General features: G+C 44.0%; 1 protein-coding gene across 2 annotated transcripts in view; it reads left to right on the top strand.

Moving 5' to 3' along the window:
- The window catches only part of LOC105898478 (phosphatase and actin regulator 1), a 50291-nt gene that overhangs the window by 5252 nt on the left and 27647 nt on the right, over nt 1-17392 (top strand). Inside the window, exons 1-2 of one of the 2 annotated variants that reach the window (XM_031562995.2) lie at nt 13333-13923; nt 16405-16569. In XM_031562995.2, the coding sequence (XP_031418855.1) occupies nt 13629-13923; nt 16405-16569 (460 nt within the window). In that variant the 5' untranslated portion in view covers nt 13333-13628. Of the gene's footprint in view, nt 1-13332; nt 13924-16404; nt 16570-17392 lie in introns of those variants that run through there. The other variant, XM_031562996.2, reaches the window with a different exon arrangement.

The raw sequence follows: 17392 nt of genomic DNA on the forward strand, positions 1-17392 counted from the left end.
ATTCCCATGCAAGAGTATCATTATAAGTAAGTACACTAAGATTTAGCTTTGTGTAGTGTACTAATAATTCATATTGACAAATCCTAATTCTCTGTAAACATGGATCACTCCATCTAGAGACAGAAACAGATGTGTGGGGATTAGCCTGGACTATATCCAGCAAACTGGGACTAAGTCTTCTTTTGGTCATGGTTGAAAGTTATTTTGCAGCGGATTAGATTGAGATGGATTAAAGATAGATCTTCGGGTCTGCTATCGTTTTCATGCATTAAACATTTCCTTTGTAGTTTAGCACATTTTGTTCTTGCAGTTGCTATTGTGGAGGTTTGTATGGGTCTGAAAAAGGCAGTCTTTTCCTTATTTATACACAAGCCACACATTACCTGTGTGTGTGTGTGTGTGTGTGTGTGTGTGTGGTACCATGGTTTTTTGTGTAATGTATTATTGTGAGATGCTGATGGGGTTGGGCTACTTGATCAGAATGTAAATAGAAGTCTGCATTGCAGAGGGTGGACACACACACACACACACACACACACACACACACACACACACACATACACTCATACACGCACGTACAACCAGCTACCAAATACACATGCACACATCTACAGAAATAATTAATAAGATGGTTTTTAATTGTGTGTGTGGGAGTGGTTACGTGTGATTTTGAGTGTGTGTGTGTGTGTGTGTGTGTGTGTGTGTGTGTGTGTGTGTGTGTGCAGTGTCCACATATAAATATTTGTATAGATATCACAGCATGGGTTCTGACTGCCTCAAGCTACTGTATGGGATTCTAGCCTATGGGAATTCTCTCCCAAGAGGAAAAAAAAACCTTTCCTGCTTGCATTCTCTCTCTCTCTCTCTCTCTTTCTCTCTACCTCTCCATCACACACACACATGAGGTAACAATTCGCTTCATGCATATATTATGACTTGAATATTGTATGATCTCATTTTAGTCTCTTCCTACTCAAAAATAAGCTACTCACCTTTGTTTTCATCTGGGCTCCTTTTCACAAGCCATTTCACTTCATATTCATCTTCATCAGTCAACTTGTATCTTCGATGTCAACTATTTACGCTGTGAATTACCATTGTGGATTGTGAAATGCCTTTTTAACTGCAGGTCATCCATCGCCTGGTTCTTGGCTTCCACAATGCCTCTCATGTGTAACCTCCCTCAGCTGAAATGAGGTCTCATGCAGTTCGTACTGCTGCAGTGTGTTTCCAAACAGTATGGCTTATTACTTCAGCATACTGTGCTTATTTGTTGTTTTGTTATTTGTTTACATTTTGTTTTGTGTACCTGCGGACCTGTGCTGCCTCTGCATCAGTGGGGCTAGTTCCCTGAGCAAGGTCAGTGTGTGAAGCAGCACACGGACTGCAGTCATCCATCCCGGCATCAGCTGTGGAGATGGGAGTGTGCAGCGGCGTGTCTCGCACAGCGAGCTGAGGCTGACACCGGGCAGCTGCCTGTTCAGCGCGCCCTTGGCAATTATTAGGCTTGTTCTGCAAGAGAGGAAGGTGTTGTCACACCCTGACGTGCCTGACCCATACACACGGTTGCACACACAGTTGCACCTACACACACAAGTGCACAAAGAAATACTCTCTCTTTCACTTATACACACACACACACACACACACACACACACACATGCTGGTACTGCATACACTGCTAGTAGAAATATGTATTACATGGATGTAAAAATACATGTCACACTGCAGTGAAGGTATAACATCATTACCTCACAGCGTTACATAACAATAATCGTGTTCCAGAGTTCTTTGCACATCAGAGTCTGTAAATTCATTCAAAAGGGATTTTTATCTCCACAAAGCCTATGATTTTATGGAACCCACAAATAGTGTAATAATTTAATTTGGAATAGTTGGAATGGATTGGCTGAAGAAATGTTCAGTGTCCTTAGTTGAGTAGATATGTGTCCCCGACTGGTGGATGTTTTCAAGTAATGTGACAATACTGGAGAGTGTCCTTTACTAACTCCTCAAGCAATTTCATTTTAGTTTGTCATGTCATTTTCATTGCACAATGCAATCGGACAAAATTCACACAATTCACAATGTAAATAGCTCTTGTGCTCACGTGCACACCCGTATCCTCTTGTGCTCACGTGCACACGCGTATTCTCCCGTGCACACCCCTACCCCTCTGTGCTCCATTCCGCTCCCCTGTCAGGGACTTGAGAGGCAGTGGGATTTTGCAGTAATGGTGTGCCAGTGAACGCCCCGCTGTGCAGTAAGGCTTCTTTTGGGGGAACGGCGGCATGGCCATAAAGTTATTGATCATAGTCGTAGTCACAGTGGCAGGTCGTCTCTGCAGCACGCTGTGCATCTCAATGAGGAAGGCAGCAGTACTGTTCCCCGGAATAGAAATGCGCTAAGAAGTTCCCCAGCTGACAGTGTTCACTCACAACTCTGTCTGTTGCCCCAGACCCTCTGAGCCTTCTTTACAGTCCTTTTACTCATTATATTGGGCTAGGTAGTTTTGGGGAAGTAAATGTCTGATTTAGAGTGTAGACACCTGATATTTAGCGATGAAGCAGCTGTAAGGAACCATGCAGATTCACTTGAAAAGTAACAAGTAGATGGGGAAAATGACTGCATGTCTTGTTTCATTTTGTTATTTGTTATTATGCCATTCACCTTCATTGCACAGCCTCTGGGATCTCACTGATACATTTCTCGGTGTTGATGAGACAGCGGGAGCCATGACTGCGTGTGTTTGGTTCGAGCTGCGGCTTGCCGAGCACCGAGTCAGCAGTATGAAGTACTCCGTCATAAGAGGGCTGGCTGTGACTGCTGCACCATGTGTGTGTGAGGGTCATTAATATCCTGTTTCTGGCCTGTCTCCCTCCACACACACACACACACACACACACACACACACACACACACACACACACACACACACACACACACACGCACACACACACACACACAACGAGCCCGCGAGTATCAGCTCCACAGCTGAGTCATCACACGAGCCAGTAAGCCCAGACCTCCAGCCAGGGAAAGAGAGTAAAATAGCTGGAGAGAGAGAGGGGGGTATAGAGAGAGAGAGAGCTACTGTTGCCAGACAAAACAGTGATATCTTTGCCTCTGCATAGTAATTCATAAGCATTTAAACGTCCCTTATGCCCTACTACCATGGATGAGTGCGTGCCCCATTTAAATTATGTGGTGCAAATGCATGTAGCGTTACATTTACATTTACATTTAGTCATTTAGCAGCGTTAGAAGAATAGAAGTGAAAAATAAAGCTGTGAAAAGAAACAATCAATTTGTCGTGGGCCATTTCTCCATAGTTCACTGAGCACATCTGCCATCTAGCCTCAAGTCTATCTCCTGTCTGAGCACCAGCTCAAACGGATCCGGCCCAAATCAGGACCAGAACCATCGCACTACGAGCAGTGATCTGCAGCAGGGCAAGGGCTCCATCCATAATGCATTGGGATAATGTCTGTGGTTAGTCACCTCTAACCACGAGGAGATCATGTACACTCTTGGCAGATGATGCGCTGCCTGCCGCTCGCCACAGCAGTGCTTGCAAACATTTGCGTCAGCTGGGCATGGAGATCAGAGGCTGCGCTTCCCTCAGCCCATCCATTAGAGTCAGACTTGAAATGCCCATGCCCAAAAAATAAGCCTAAAAAGTGGGTAGGCACACACACACACACATACAAGGTTTCTGTCTTGACTTTTGTAGTGGCTTGGTTCGCAGGGATTTGTGCGTGTAGGAAAAGTTGTGTTCTAGAGAACTAGATCGAGCAGTCAGTTGTTGGTGCTCTGCGGTTTAGTCTGCTTGTTGTTATGTTCTCCCTATGTAAAAAGTATGTTTTTCCAGTGTTATGTAAGTTTTATTTCCTCCAGCCATCTCGACAGAAATACGCCAGATGTTTACAGTCCAATACACATTATTTCTGAAATCACAGTGAAAAGATGATGACACATGATTGTATCTGTATTTCTTTTTATTTTCCCAAAATATTTTGTAAAGCCTAGGCATATTGTGAGCATAGTTGCACACTGGCTACATTTTCATAGTGTCTTACAGTGAATTACAGTACAGTATTAGTAATAGTGGCCTGAGATACATTACATTTGAGTAACAGAGGATACATTCTGTGCATTTAAAGGTTTGTTTTCTGCCACTGGCAACACACTAATGGCAGTCATGGTTATATGTTGTCAAAAGAAGAATATGTTTGCATGCATGAATGAATGAATGAATGTTTTAATGCACTTCCAAAGAATGGGTAAAGGGAAGTGTACAGTACCATTAAACAGGCTCAGAATTTAGCCAGTGCTCCGGCGATGAAGAAAAGGAAGATCCATTTAGCAAAAGATAGACCCCATTCTATTAGGATAGACCTGTCCCATGGCCCACTGAAGAACATCAGGGTAGACAAGTAAGCAGACAGTTGCCCAAACCTGTCAAATATGCTTCTATTTTGTCTGTAATGCACCCTATCATCAGTTTTCAGTATATTTGTTTCTGGTATGCTCTGATGACAGTGAGTATTAAGATACCATTTTCTTCAAGATGAACCCATTAGACTGTCACCTGGATGAAATCCTAAGTGAACTTGCTCAATTTTTTCTTTTTTAAATGCCACTTCACAAGTGTTGCCCTTCCCCTCACAAAGCTAGATGTATAGGCTCTATAGGTTACTCCTCCAGGACAGTCACGTAAGGATGCAGATCTATACATGTTTTATAAGGGCCACTCTTGGTAAATAATATAGGTCCAAAGGCCTTTTTATAAGCACTCAAAAAAGGCTGCACAGTTAGAGGAGAGTAGTGTGTGAATGTCCTGTCTGACCTGATACACAAAAAGTGTATGAAGCATCCTGGATAAAACAAATGGATTTTCTCACAGAAGTAGTCAGTCTCACTGTAACATCTCGAATAAAGTGTTATGACAAGCTCTGTTGAATGAATTGCCAGTTGCGTTGTGTGTGTGTGTGTGCGTGTGTGCGTGTGTGTGTGTGTGTGTGTGTGTGTGTGTGTGTGTGTGTGTGTGTGTGCGTGTGTGCGTATGTGTGTGTGTGCGTGTGTGCGTGTGTGTGTGCGTATGTGTGTGTGTGTGTACGTACGTGTGTGTGTATGCGTGTGTGTGTGTGTGAGAGAAAGAGAGTGTGTGTGTGTGTGATAGAGAGAGAGAAAGAAAGGGAGCTGAGTATGCCAGTAATTGTGTGCTGTTCACTGCTTTTGGTGCAGTGCCTCCAGACCCCCATCCAGCTGGGCTGTCACACCCCTCTGAATGAGCTAGAGTGAGACATCTCCATCAGCCCAATGCAATGTGCATGATGAACCCAGAACAGATGCTTTCAGCTCGCGTGTGACGCATATCAGCCAGTTTTTGGAAGAGGATGTGATCCTAATTTGCCATACATTTATTTTTCTAATCCTCTTACAGTACCCCCCCCCCCCCCCCCACCCTTTTCCACACGTGTCTTTCCCTATCAGAGAAATGACATATTTTCATGGATCACTAATAACTTCTCACCTGGGTATCACAGCCATGGTTGATTGCCAGCATGGTACGTGTCACAGATTTGTGAAGCAGACTCGAGTCGAGGCTGGCATTGTGTCGTGCCCGTGAGCGGTTCCAGTGCATGATCTTTGCCAGGTCAGCCACTACTCCTTTAAAAGCCTGGCCACACAGCCAGCCACCACTCCTTTAAAAGCCTGGTCACACAGTCAGCCACCACTCCTTTAAAAACCTGGTCACATAGTCAGCCACCACCCCTTTAAAAGCCTGGCCACACAGTCAGCCACCACCCTTTTAAAAGCCTGGCCACACAGTCAGCCACCACTCCTTTAAAAGCCTGGCCACACAGTCAGCCACCACTCCTTTAAAAGCCTGGCCACACAGTCAGCCACTACTCCTTTAAAAGCCTGGCCACACAGTCAGCCACCATCCCTTTAAAAGCCTGGCCACACAGTCAGCCACCATCCCTTTAAAAGCCTGGCCACACAGTCAGCCACCACTCCTTTAAAAGCCTGGCCACACAGTCAGCCACCATCCCTTTAAAAGCCTGGCCACACAGTCAGCCACCATCCCTTTAAAAGCCTGGCCACACAGTCAGATGCGCTCAGGGCCCCTGGCCAGAGCCCTTTCATTTCTGCAGCATCATTCTCATTTGCATCTCAACGCTGGCCCAGTGCTTGCCTCCCTGCAACTGAGGGGACTGATGCTGTGCAGGTCTTCACGCCACTGCCTGGTTCTGCTGAATAAGACGGCAGAGTCATGGACCATGTTAGCTAGCTGTGCCGATTTATGGCTGTGTTGTGTTAATCTTCCCGCTGAGAAATGTGTGGAGATGACACAGCACCACACATTAAAGAAGCATACAGCACTGTTATAATCCAAATCCTTGCAGAGTAAATGAAAACAGCCTTTCAAACCAATGGATCATGAAATTGAAATTTGGTTGTTTATATTGTTGCATCAGTAATAACATTCTTTTTCATCTCATCTGTCTTGTTGGCTAAGACGTTTTGTCTTATTTGCGTACATTTGCATTTATTTGACATAAAGTTTCAGATTTCAACTAATTCCTTCAGCTACATTTTTTTCTTAAAAACTTCACAGACTGTCATGGCATCAGTGAACCAGTAATCCCACAGGAAACCCACAATATGTTTTCAGATCACACTCACAGAGCTCCATTTGAAATAGTTACAGTTGAAAGAATACAGAACCTGGATCAATCGCTGTGCACAGCCGGTGAGAACTCGCCCTCCGGGACTGTCGACTATGAACTCATGGCTCATGCTGGCAAGCAGAGGAGGGGCAGTGTGATGCAGTGGTGCAGTACTGCCACCCTGTGGAAGTTATTGGAACATATTTTTGCTGCGAATGCTGTACTCCTCCAGCTCACCTGTAAGGGCATAAATGAATGAACGTTGTTGTTCTGGTCAACGTAGAAGTCCATGCAGAGAGACCAAGGTGACTTTACATGCTCACTGTTTGTGATATATGGGCATGAATAGGGAGCCTTAGTGTCCTAGCCCGGATTTTCTTCCCCTCTCTTCCTCACCTCTCTGTCAGTTCTATTGTGTATGGAGCCATGAATAATGTGGAACAAAAGCCAAGGAAATAGGAAGCTTAGGAAGATAAATTAGTATTTAAAGCGTGAGAGGATTCTGTACATTTCATTACAGTAAATATCCGGCGCTGCACTAAATAACACATGACCTCACAAAATGAGCGTGACTCCAGAAAATACACACTATGAACACACACGCGCGTCTCCCGCAACAAGCATCACTACCAAACACAGACCTGATGCACCAAAACCCTTCACTGCGCCTCTTCTGTGTCGAGAATCTGAGTTGTGCTGAGCTTCACGGTGTGTCTCCCTCACCCCTTAAGGCTCTTTCTCTTTCAGAAGAGCTGAGCATCCATTAAAAAAAAAGAAGCTCTCTTCTCAAGTTGAGGGGATTGTCTGGGAAAGAGGCCTGGTTTAACGGAGGCGTTGAATGTGGGTGGTCTTTTTCACTTTTGTGAAAGACGGATGTTGCATAATATGTCTGAAACAGATGAATAAATCTGACACTCAGCCATTCAGCGGCTGTATTGTTTCTGTCATTCTGTTCTGCTCAGTGCTTACACACGCTGAGCACAGGTCCCACTCACACATATTGACTGGCAAAATCATTGAAAAGCATGTGTGATGTGTGTTTATTCAGAGAAGGACTACTGAAGCACAGTGGGCCATCTGACATTAGCTTACCCTCCTCTCTAAATTAAGTAAGTTATCTGAGACAACTGTAATAGGAAAAAAGAACATACGGAGACTGGTTCAAAGACATTTTTGAATGCATCACCCTACATTTGGAAATTCATTTAATTTCCTTCAGTGATTGCAGAATGTCTTCTTGCTTAATAAAACTATAGGCTTAAATGAACCAGCGCTATCATGATCGAAGAACCTCAGTAGCCCTCAGGTTTATAATTGTATATAGCGTCCCCGGTGGTAGGATGTGGTATTTTTTGTTTTGGTGTTGGTGGAACAAGTAGCCACTAGATGGCACCACTGTACTGCTAGAAAGAATTTGGAGCAAGCATTGAGTCATTAAATGAATGACATACCGGTATGTCTCCTGGTTCATGCACTGCGTTCGTAACCCACTGGCATTTAATAGAAAATGTTAAACGTGGTACATGAGTCTTGTTATCAGCCGTCAATGTTTTTCTAGTCGTGCAGCATTCTGGTCATTTCTTAAGAAGCATTCTTCAGTTACATACAGCGTGCTTTAGTGGTGTCACACATGATGTGCCCATCTCTACGAGGGATTTAGTGCATAGATGTCAGTAGCTGTAGTAATGCACAAAAATGCAAAATAAATAAAATCCTTAAAAGGGTTTCGATTGCTCCAGGCTCTCATGGATCTCTCAGCCAAAACCGATTTGTTATGCCCAAGTAACACATAGCACCAAGTCCTCTTCCCCTTCTTTGTGATGCAGATAAGGGATTTTACTGTGATTGACTGAGATACAGAATCCTCAGGATAGATGCTTTGTTTTGTCTGTGAATGTGATGCATTTGACAGTTATAAAAACAAACCAGATATCATAGCTTAGATGAATTTTGTTTTGATGCGCATAGCCCATAGTGCATAAACAAATCAGCAAGTATTAAATGTGTGTGAATGAATGTGATTCTAATCCGTTACACTTTTTGTCAAATTCAGCAAATTGTGCTCTATACTACTGTGGTGTTCATACACAGGCCTGGCTCTATAAATGGTAAAACGAAAATGGCTCAGACCGAAACATTATGAACACTATTCCAACCCATCAACACATTGCTTCAGAAACAGGGAAGGGAGGGATGAAATTTGATTGACTGTTGAGCTCAAATATCAACAACCTTGCACCAGAATTGCAGACTACACCTTTAATGAGCAAATAACTGGAACATACACAATAATAATGTAAATAATAGAGCCATGTCTAGACCAACAATATAAAGTGCTCTTTTTGCTGCAATGCTTTTTAAATGTAACCTAGAGTGCTCTGTATTTGTGTGGTGATGGAGGTAGAACAGCATGAGGGCGCTGTAGTTCTCCGAGGCCTCCTGCTTTTGCGCTAATTGAATTTGTGCTCCCTGCTGTGGCCAACCCCTTTTGTCTCACCACTCACAACACTGTGCAGGTGTAATGGACAAAAATGGAGCTAATCTAGAGAGCATTATTCTCTCTCTCTCTCTCTCTCTCTCTCTCTCTCTCTCACACACACACACACTCTCTGTCTCTCTTTCTCACTGTCTTTCTGTGTGTTTGCAAATCACAATTGTTTGTATTTGCAAACCCCCATTTCAACCCACTGCTGCAAGGAGAGAGAGAGAGAGAGAGAGAGAGAGAGAAAGAAGAAGAAGAGAGAGGCAGACTGCCATGAAAACTAATGTTTGAAATAGATACAGTTAGATTAAAGTTAGTATTTACACTTGGAAAGCCCCATCGTATTAAACCACGCACACTGACAGTGTGATAACATTATCAACATAGATTCAATATGGTAGAGACAGTTTCTCAGGTCCCATAAGCTGTTTGAAGCTATAACAAGCATCTATGCAGATGACAGGGCAGATATAACAGTAATAGGTAACGTGTGGAAATATAAAAATGCCATAATAACCCAAAATGGGACTCAGGATAACTGTCAAGAATAGACTTCCACTATAACATGCTAATCAGTTTGCATACTATTGTCAGTTAAAAGGACAGAACACAACCATTGTTTGATGTTCACAGAACTGTGTGAAAATAACCTACGGATGCTCTTACTAACAACAGGGCTTCCGAGGTACTTTAGGGACAAACTATTAATACAGTCAAAAACATCACATGCCTTATGTTAAGTCTTGTCAAGTGTTGAAAGCTCCGTTAGGCAGTTGATGTGACGCTTAAGCAAGTAGCAGCGTGTCCATTCCTCAAACATATGACTGAGGAGTCAGTCTGAAGGTCAAACATCAGTCTCAGTCAGAAATGGACAAGATCACAAGAGCCTCATGATGCTAACCCCCCCCCCCCCCCCCCCCCGAAAGACAAGATGCAGCATCTTCAAATGCCTGTCCTGACCTCTGCTGTCAACAACAAAAAAAAACCTTATAAATAAATAAACAAGCTTTACATAAGCTATTACATGCTGCTTCATCTCAGCCCGAAGGAAGCCTGACTTCAGTTTGTGGGGTGGAGCCAAGATCTGCACGGCTGAAGAGCAACAAAATTAGGTTCAACCCAGATTATAATTACATAACTCTTCCACTCTGCCCGAAGGCACAGAGAGGGAAATGAATCGGACAGTTATCACATCAATTCCAATTCCAATTAAGATTGTAGGTTTTATAAGTATGCGTGTGGATGGATGTGTGCACTATATGTCTGCGTGTGTGTGAGTCCACAGGGCTGCATGTAAGTGTGGATACGTGTGTTCACCTTGTAACGGCCTTGCATGACATCTATTGCATGTTGACATATGGAACAAAAATAAGAGATTTTCATAGAAGCATTACTCTGGGCAACATACAGTGTCAGCCTGCATTTGTTAGGGAGAGATGTGGGCTACTTGTGAAGGGATTGGACTGGACCCATGCCACATTAGTTCCCCTGGGGCTCAGGCGTAAGACCCAAGGAAGCCATCGTCACGGCCAATGTTGAGTTAGTGCGCTCAGCTGACAAACCTTGTGCTGAACACACAGCACAAACAGAGCTCCCAGAAATGGTGAAGCACTGCTCTGCTCAAACAGTTCATTATTTCACCGTGCCAAAGAATGGTTTGGCCACTACAGGGAACTATTTGGTTGTTTGTGATTTCTTGAAGCACGCTGTAGGAAAAAGTGCATGGCCAGGAGCATTTCATCTGTCTTGTGATGTTGCCTTAGCACAGTCGGACAATTGATAGTTTCATTCACATGTGCCTCAAATGACTAATTCAGCATGATGCGTACATGAATGAAACTGCATATGTGTTAATACACTCATATACAACCTTACATTGAGGTCAGCATAGCGCAGTGGAGTATGAGAAAATGTGTGCTATGCAAAATTATCAGGCAAAGCATTTTTGCAGTTGTGTGTGTGTGTGTGTGTGTGTGTGTGTGTGTGTGTGTGTGTGTGTGCGTGCGCGCGCGATAGTCAAAGTGTTTAAGATGTTTCTAACTAATGCCTTCAGGGAAGAGACTACTAATTGGCAAGCCGTATCTCTCCCTGAGTCATACAGTTCTTCAGCAGAAAGCTAAAGTAAAACACAGAGCACAGTCCAGTCACTTTTAACAAACTGCCCAGCTAAGTAGTTGGAAGGACGAACTCTGAAAAAAAGCTGAAAAACATCCTCTTTCCTCATGAATGAGCCAGACTAGTATGCTTGGGTGGACAGCAGCTTTGTCTGCATAGTGCAAAGATGGAGTTATGCAACCGAGGGGTACTCAGTCCTCATACACTGCCCAATATGACCCATCGCCTCAACAGCTGAACCTCACAGAGAAATATGTGAGAGATTTAAGTGGATGAGTCATGACCAACAATAAAACATGATGTAAAAAGAGTGATGAAGACAGGCTTATGTTTTAAGCATTTGTCTTAAACTCTGTGGAAGGGTGAATGAAAAACCAAATATATGCATAGAATGATTGACACATTAAGTTGTAGAATTTCACCCTCAGAGAGTCTGCCACACATATATACGCACACTGCATGTTATTCTATACAGTGTATACATGCTATGAGCGCACACAATGTGCTAGATATACACAGGGATGGATTACCGAACGGGCCTACCGGGCCCAGGTCCAGGGGCCCATGAGCTCAGGGGGCCCCTAAGTCAGAGCCTCTGCATGAAGTCGCTGTTATGTATCTCTTATTTGTGGTTGAAAGAGGTGTATTTTGTTAATTTGCTGTTGGCTTTAATTGAGTGTACCTGCGCTGTGTTAGAAAATGTGTATGTGCGCTGTAAATCCTGTTGAGGTACAGGTGAATTTATTATTGTGCTGTTGAAAAAAAAATGTCATTACATTTAACCCATGGTTTCATAATCCGTCCATGGATATACACTGGTCAAGTCTTTGTCCCAGGAAGGACTGTTATGACTGGCAGAGGAGGAGGAAGTGCTGTGATGGTTGAGAGTAGGAGAATAATTGAAGGGCACATGGGGAATAGCAGTAGCATGAATGACATGTCACTGACTAAATTATGAAAATGTAGTTTTGTTATTTCATACGATAATGATACATGTGTTTGTATGTCTGTTTACTTCAAGGTAAACAGTACAATTGTGAAGAAAGTGTTTAAAATCGGTTCAAAAACTACTCCATTGCTTCCTCCACATACGCAGTTAGACATATGTCTACTTTTGCCTTCCTGTGAGGTGATGCAGCGGTCTTGTTAGAGAGATACTGGGGCCAGAATCCGCAACAGCACTCTTGACAACACTCCAACCTCCCCCATGACTGTTTCGCCATATCTGCGGCTACCAGCTCCCCACCGCACAGTGCTAATTTGGGGACTTTGCCCAGGGTGGGATTCTGAAATTGGGAAGGGAATGTACAAGAAGTGTGACTGGTGTTCTCAACTGCTGCAGTGGGAGAACCCCATCCCCAGCCCCAACCTCCCTACCCTTTGATGTCTGCTGAGGCAAAGGCTTGTGGCAAGAGGCATCAAAGGCATGCGGCCGTGAACATGGCCTGCCTGTAACTTGATTATGGAGGGATATGCGAGGGTTTTCTAATCTCTCTGGGCTGTGTACAAAGTGCTCATTTTCAGTCTGATGGAGAAAAATGGAGGAGGAGAAGGAGGAGGATATGTTAGTGGAGGGGGCTGTGTGGATTTGTCTTCACTGGAACGTGAATGAAACAGTCTCTGAATGACAAGCAGCAGTTCCATTCGTGCATTAATCTCCGGGGGTAGTCTTCACTGGATGGACGCTCAGGGATATGGCCAGCTTCACTGAGGGTGTTCATTGCAGTGGATATTAATATTTTCATGGTATTGTCTGTCTAGCAGTAATTGTTGTCAAAACCAAACAGACATAATTGTATTCTTGCCTTTTTACCACATTCATCATTTAACAGCTTTTATAGTTATTTCTGTGAGTAACATACACTCAGTCAGGTGTGCACAAAGGAGTTGGTCCTATGCTATGTGCTCCTCTGAGACACGTTTAATTCGCACATTCTAATTGACCCTCTCCATTTTACGACCCTCTAAAATGAACAGCACCTTTCACCCCTCTCACGATGCCATTGCCGATAGCCTGCAATAACAAACGCCTATTCACTCACTAAGTAGCTACGTACAGTAATTGGGATTAACTCGCAGTGGCAGCCGTCAATGGCGTGCACGTCTTGCTTGGCGTTGCGTTCTGTCAGCAACGCTTTACGTCCCTACAGGTGAAAAGAGAGGACAGGTCTGAATCTCAGTTGTGGAATTGATAGTGATGCTGACGTAGTTTGCAGTGGGGCTGCCAGCTACAGGATTGGTTGTTGCAGCAGGGGCAAGAGGGGGGTGGACGGGAAGCAATCGAGATCGGTTCGTTTAAAACCGCCTCCTCGCACGGCGCGCTCTGAGAACGGCAAATCCTTTCTGCTTTCTCCATGTTTAAGTCTGCGAGCTACCAGATGGCGGATCCCGCACCTACAATCATGCATGGGAACTGGTTCTCCATGGGATACAGGGATAACGCTACCACCACGCCCGCGGGGATGTATGTGGAGAAGCCGAAGAAGAAGGGCTTTTGCCTGGTTAAAATGATGTCCCTTAACCACAAGAAAGAGCCGACCAGTCATCAGCACCATAACAACAACATGCCCTTCATGATTCATTGTCACATTGGAAAAGAGATCAAGCATATATGCAGCAACTGTAGCCGCGGCAACGATACACAGGAGGGTGAGTGGGCTTGTAGCACAGGACCGTGCACCACAGGGGCTTCTGTTTTCATTGGGGATTTTCTACGAGAGTAGGCGAAATATCTTTCTTTCCAGGTCTTCAGTTATGCGAAAGATCTTTCTGAACACCACAAGCTGCAGAGCTAAGGATACCACTGACATTCACTAAATAACGTTATGATATGATCTCATTTCTTAATGATATGAACAACTAACCTACCACTCAGTGTTCATCGTTTATGGTGTAAGCACACAAAAACATAGGCCAGACAGTAGGATACTGAGCTGAAAGTGGTCACTGTATTATTGCATCTTAGTTACCTATTGAATTGTTTGCATGTAAAATAGATGCGGATTCAACGTACTGTGCATATAACACTCTTGTTAGCGTCCGACAAGTTGTGAATTCCTTTCTATCTAGACTAATACACCGTTTTTCGCATTACTACACTGCAGTGTTCATGTTGCTCACCACAACATGCTGCTTCCAACTGTTTTCTTCGCTGCGTTTGGAGGGGTCATCTAGGCTTGCCACTTACCAACAGTAATGTCATTGTACGTGAATTCAAGCGTGTGAAAATAATTTTGTTTTAAGAAATTAACAATGACCACAATTTGTGAAGTCTTCCTAGTCTTTTATGGTCTGTTGTTATTTTGATTCCTTAATTATGCAATTTTCTTATCTGGTAAAGCAATTACGTTAATGTGCACGATGATTTTTGTATGACCTATAATTCCCTCTGCTCATTGCTTTGGTTGCTAAAAAAAAGGGCTATTAGAAGTACATTTCAGGTGGTATGTTTATTCGCTCTGCGCCCTTGTTCCAATCAAGCACACGTTTTTCTTCTTCCCATTTCTTGAACCTGCGGTCACAGGCTGTCTAGATTCCGAGTTGGATGGGGAATAGTGATGTGAACGAGAGACTGTTTGTTCGGAATGGATGCTTAACTGAACCTGAAAAGACTGAAAGGAGGCTGATTTGGAAAAGGATAAATATTAGAATAGATGGATAGATGAAAGAATCTGTGTGTGTGATGGTGATGATTTTTAAAAGTTGTTTTTGGTGGGGAAAATGGCTTCACAGCAGACTTTTTTTCCTTTTCATTTGGCAGCTTACTCAAACAAAGCTATCTCGTGAAAATCTGATAGTGAAGTAAGGAACAAGGAAATGTTAACGATGGCCGTTATAAGCATTTCGTCAGACAGGGTGGCATCTTTGCAAGGCATGCCTTCACTTTATCAGCAGACATGTTAAATGCACAGATGGTCAGGTGCTAGTCCTTTTCAAAGCCTCTGCGCTTTCTCTCTTGTCTCGTTTGATTTCATTTGGATGGGACTGATTGGTTCGGCAGCTCCACTGTGCTATTCCTGGAGAAAAATCTTTCAGATGGTATAAGTAATGGGCATGACCCTCGTTCATGTCTGCCATAGGTTTTCATCTTTCAGCCCCACGCCAAAGCCCAGTCAAAGCCCATCCCAGCAGTGACTTGTGAGATGTGGGCTAGTGTTTTGTGAGGGGGTTTTAGCTGGTGGCCATCGGTGTGAAATGTGGAAAGGCGTGCGGTGCCTGCCATGCTGACCTCCCTGTGGTTTGGCAGCACAAAAACCTGCACGATGTCTCAGAGGTGTCCTGTCGACACAGAGTCAAATCCCCATTTCTGGCCAGGCATTCTTTTTCCACTCTGACACAGGCCCTGTGTCCCTGTGTGTCAAACCATAAAAGCATGATCCGACGTGCAGTTTTTTTTTCGCAGTTTAGTTGTTTGTCAAAATGGTCCTCAATAAAAATATAGGCCAAAGACTGATATTTCTCCTCCTATTTTTGCTATTTCACCAAGACTATGCACGAAGGGTTGTTAAAATGGTTAAAACCCAGTCCTTAAAAAGCATCAGTAGTTCCTTTTGAATTAGTCAGTGCAGTATGTTCAGAGTTTGAAGGGCAGCCTCCCACATCTTGTATTTTGATATGGGTCTTTAAAGATCACCCTCATCCATTTTTAAAGGCTGTGGTTTGGGAGGCTGGGGAAAACATGGCCCACTTCTGTTGCAATGTATGATGTTGTTTGTTTATTTATTTATTAATTTGTGTGTGCTACTCTCTGTCTGTATAGCAGCTCATGATCTTCACCACGTGTTCTTCCACTGTAGGCATGCTACGCCTAATATTTCGCCTTCAACCCTTTGCTTGAACACTCTTGTGGAAGTATTTTTTGATGGTAATCGTTATGCAATGCTTAGGCCTGCGTAGTAAGTTATGTGAGATTACTGTCATTATGTGCCCTTTGACCAAAGATGGCAGAACATTAGTCAATTGATCCTACTGGTCTTGCATGTCTTGGTTTTGCTCTGGCGAAGTGGAATTGTCATTCACCGTCTAATGGTCCTTCATGATCTGTCATAAAACCATAGCAGTTAATGCACTTGTCCATTGCACACCATTTGTTTGCTTTGGTCACGTGACGCTCTGTGTCTCCCTTTGTAGCTGAGGAGGTGGAAAGACTGTCTGCCATGCGTTCGGAATCCCTCGTCCCAGGCACCCACACCCCACCCATCCGCCGGAAGAGCAAGTTTGCCACCATCGGGCGTCTCTTCAAACCCTGGAAATGGAGGAAGAAGAAGAGCGAAAAGTTCAAGCAAACCTCTGCAGGTAAGGTTCTTCTCTTTCTTTTCCCGACTGTGTCGCAGATTCCCTCCAATTCCCTACCTCGGCCACGCTGCCCTACTCTGGTCTTTGGCGTTTCGCCTGTCCCTGCCCGTTCTCTGCCCGCTCTCTGCCCGCTCCCTCTCCTCTAGCTCTCACCCTACCCCTGTTCGCAGGCCTTGGCTCCTGCCGAGAGGAGCTTGCGTAAGCGTTCTCTTAAGCCCAGCCCTAATGGCATCACCTGGAGTCTGACCAAGCCCTTGGCAGCATTGCGTTCATTTTGAGGTCGGGGTCCTGGGTGCCTGGTGCAGAAGTGTACGGAGGCAAATTTGCCGCAGATTGACCATCTCTTGTTTAAGTACGGGCTCTTGTGCTCTGTGTTCTGAACATTTAAAAGCAATGTGAACCTCACTGTGAACTTTGGGTGGGTATCTCCTACATCAGTACATCTTCACAGACCCTCACATTTGGTTGTTAAATTCTGAATCTAAATTCAGTGTAAGCCATTATAATTTGATTTTGATACAACTCGTTACAGTCTGACACTTGTCAATTATAAAGACACTGAGGAGCGTTACAATTTTTCTTTGGACCAGTTCATTAACAGCCAATCAAAAAGTTCTTTGCATTTCTCTGTTTGACTGTCAATCAGATTTGCATGCACAACCAAGTGTATGATGGCTATTGGGGGAGGGAGGCGGAGGATGGAGGTCTGAAAGAGGGGGAGAACTATTAGCATATCTCTCTCTCTCTCTGAACCCCCATCTCTCTTTATACACACAAACACACAGGGACACAGAGCCCCTTCTACCAATACCACGTGTTCTCA

Source organism: Clupea harengus, chromosome 25 (genome assembly GCF_900700415.2).
Source record: "Clupea harengus chromosome 25, Ch_v2.0.2, whole genome shotgun sequence".
In the NCBI taxonomy this organism is placed as follows: domain Eukaryota; kingdom Metazoa; phylum Chordata; class Actinopteri; order Clupeiformes; family Clupeidae; genus Clupea; species Clupea harengus.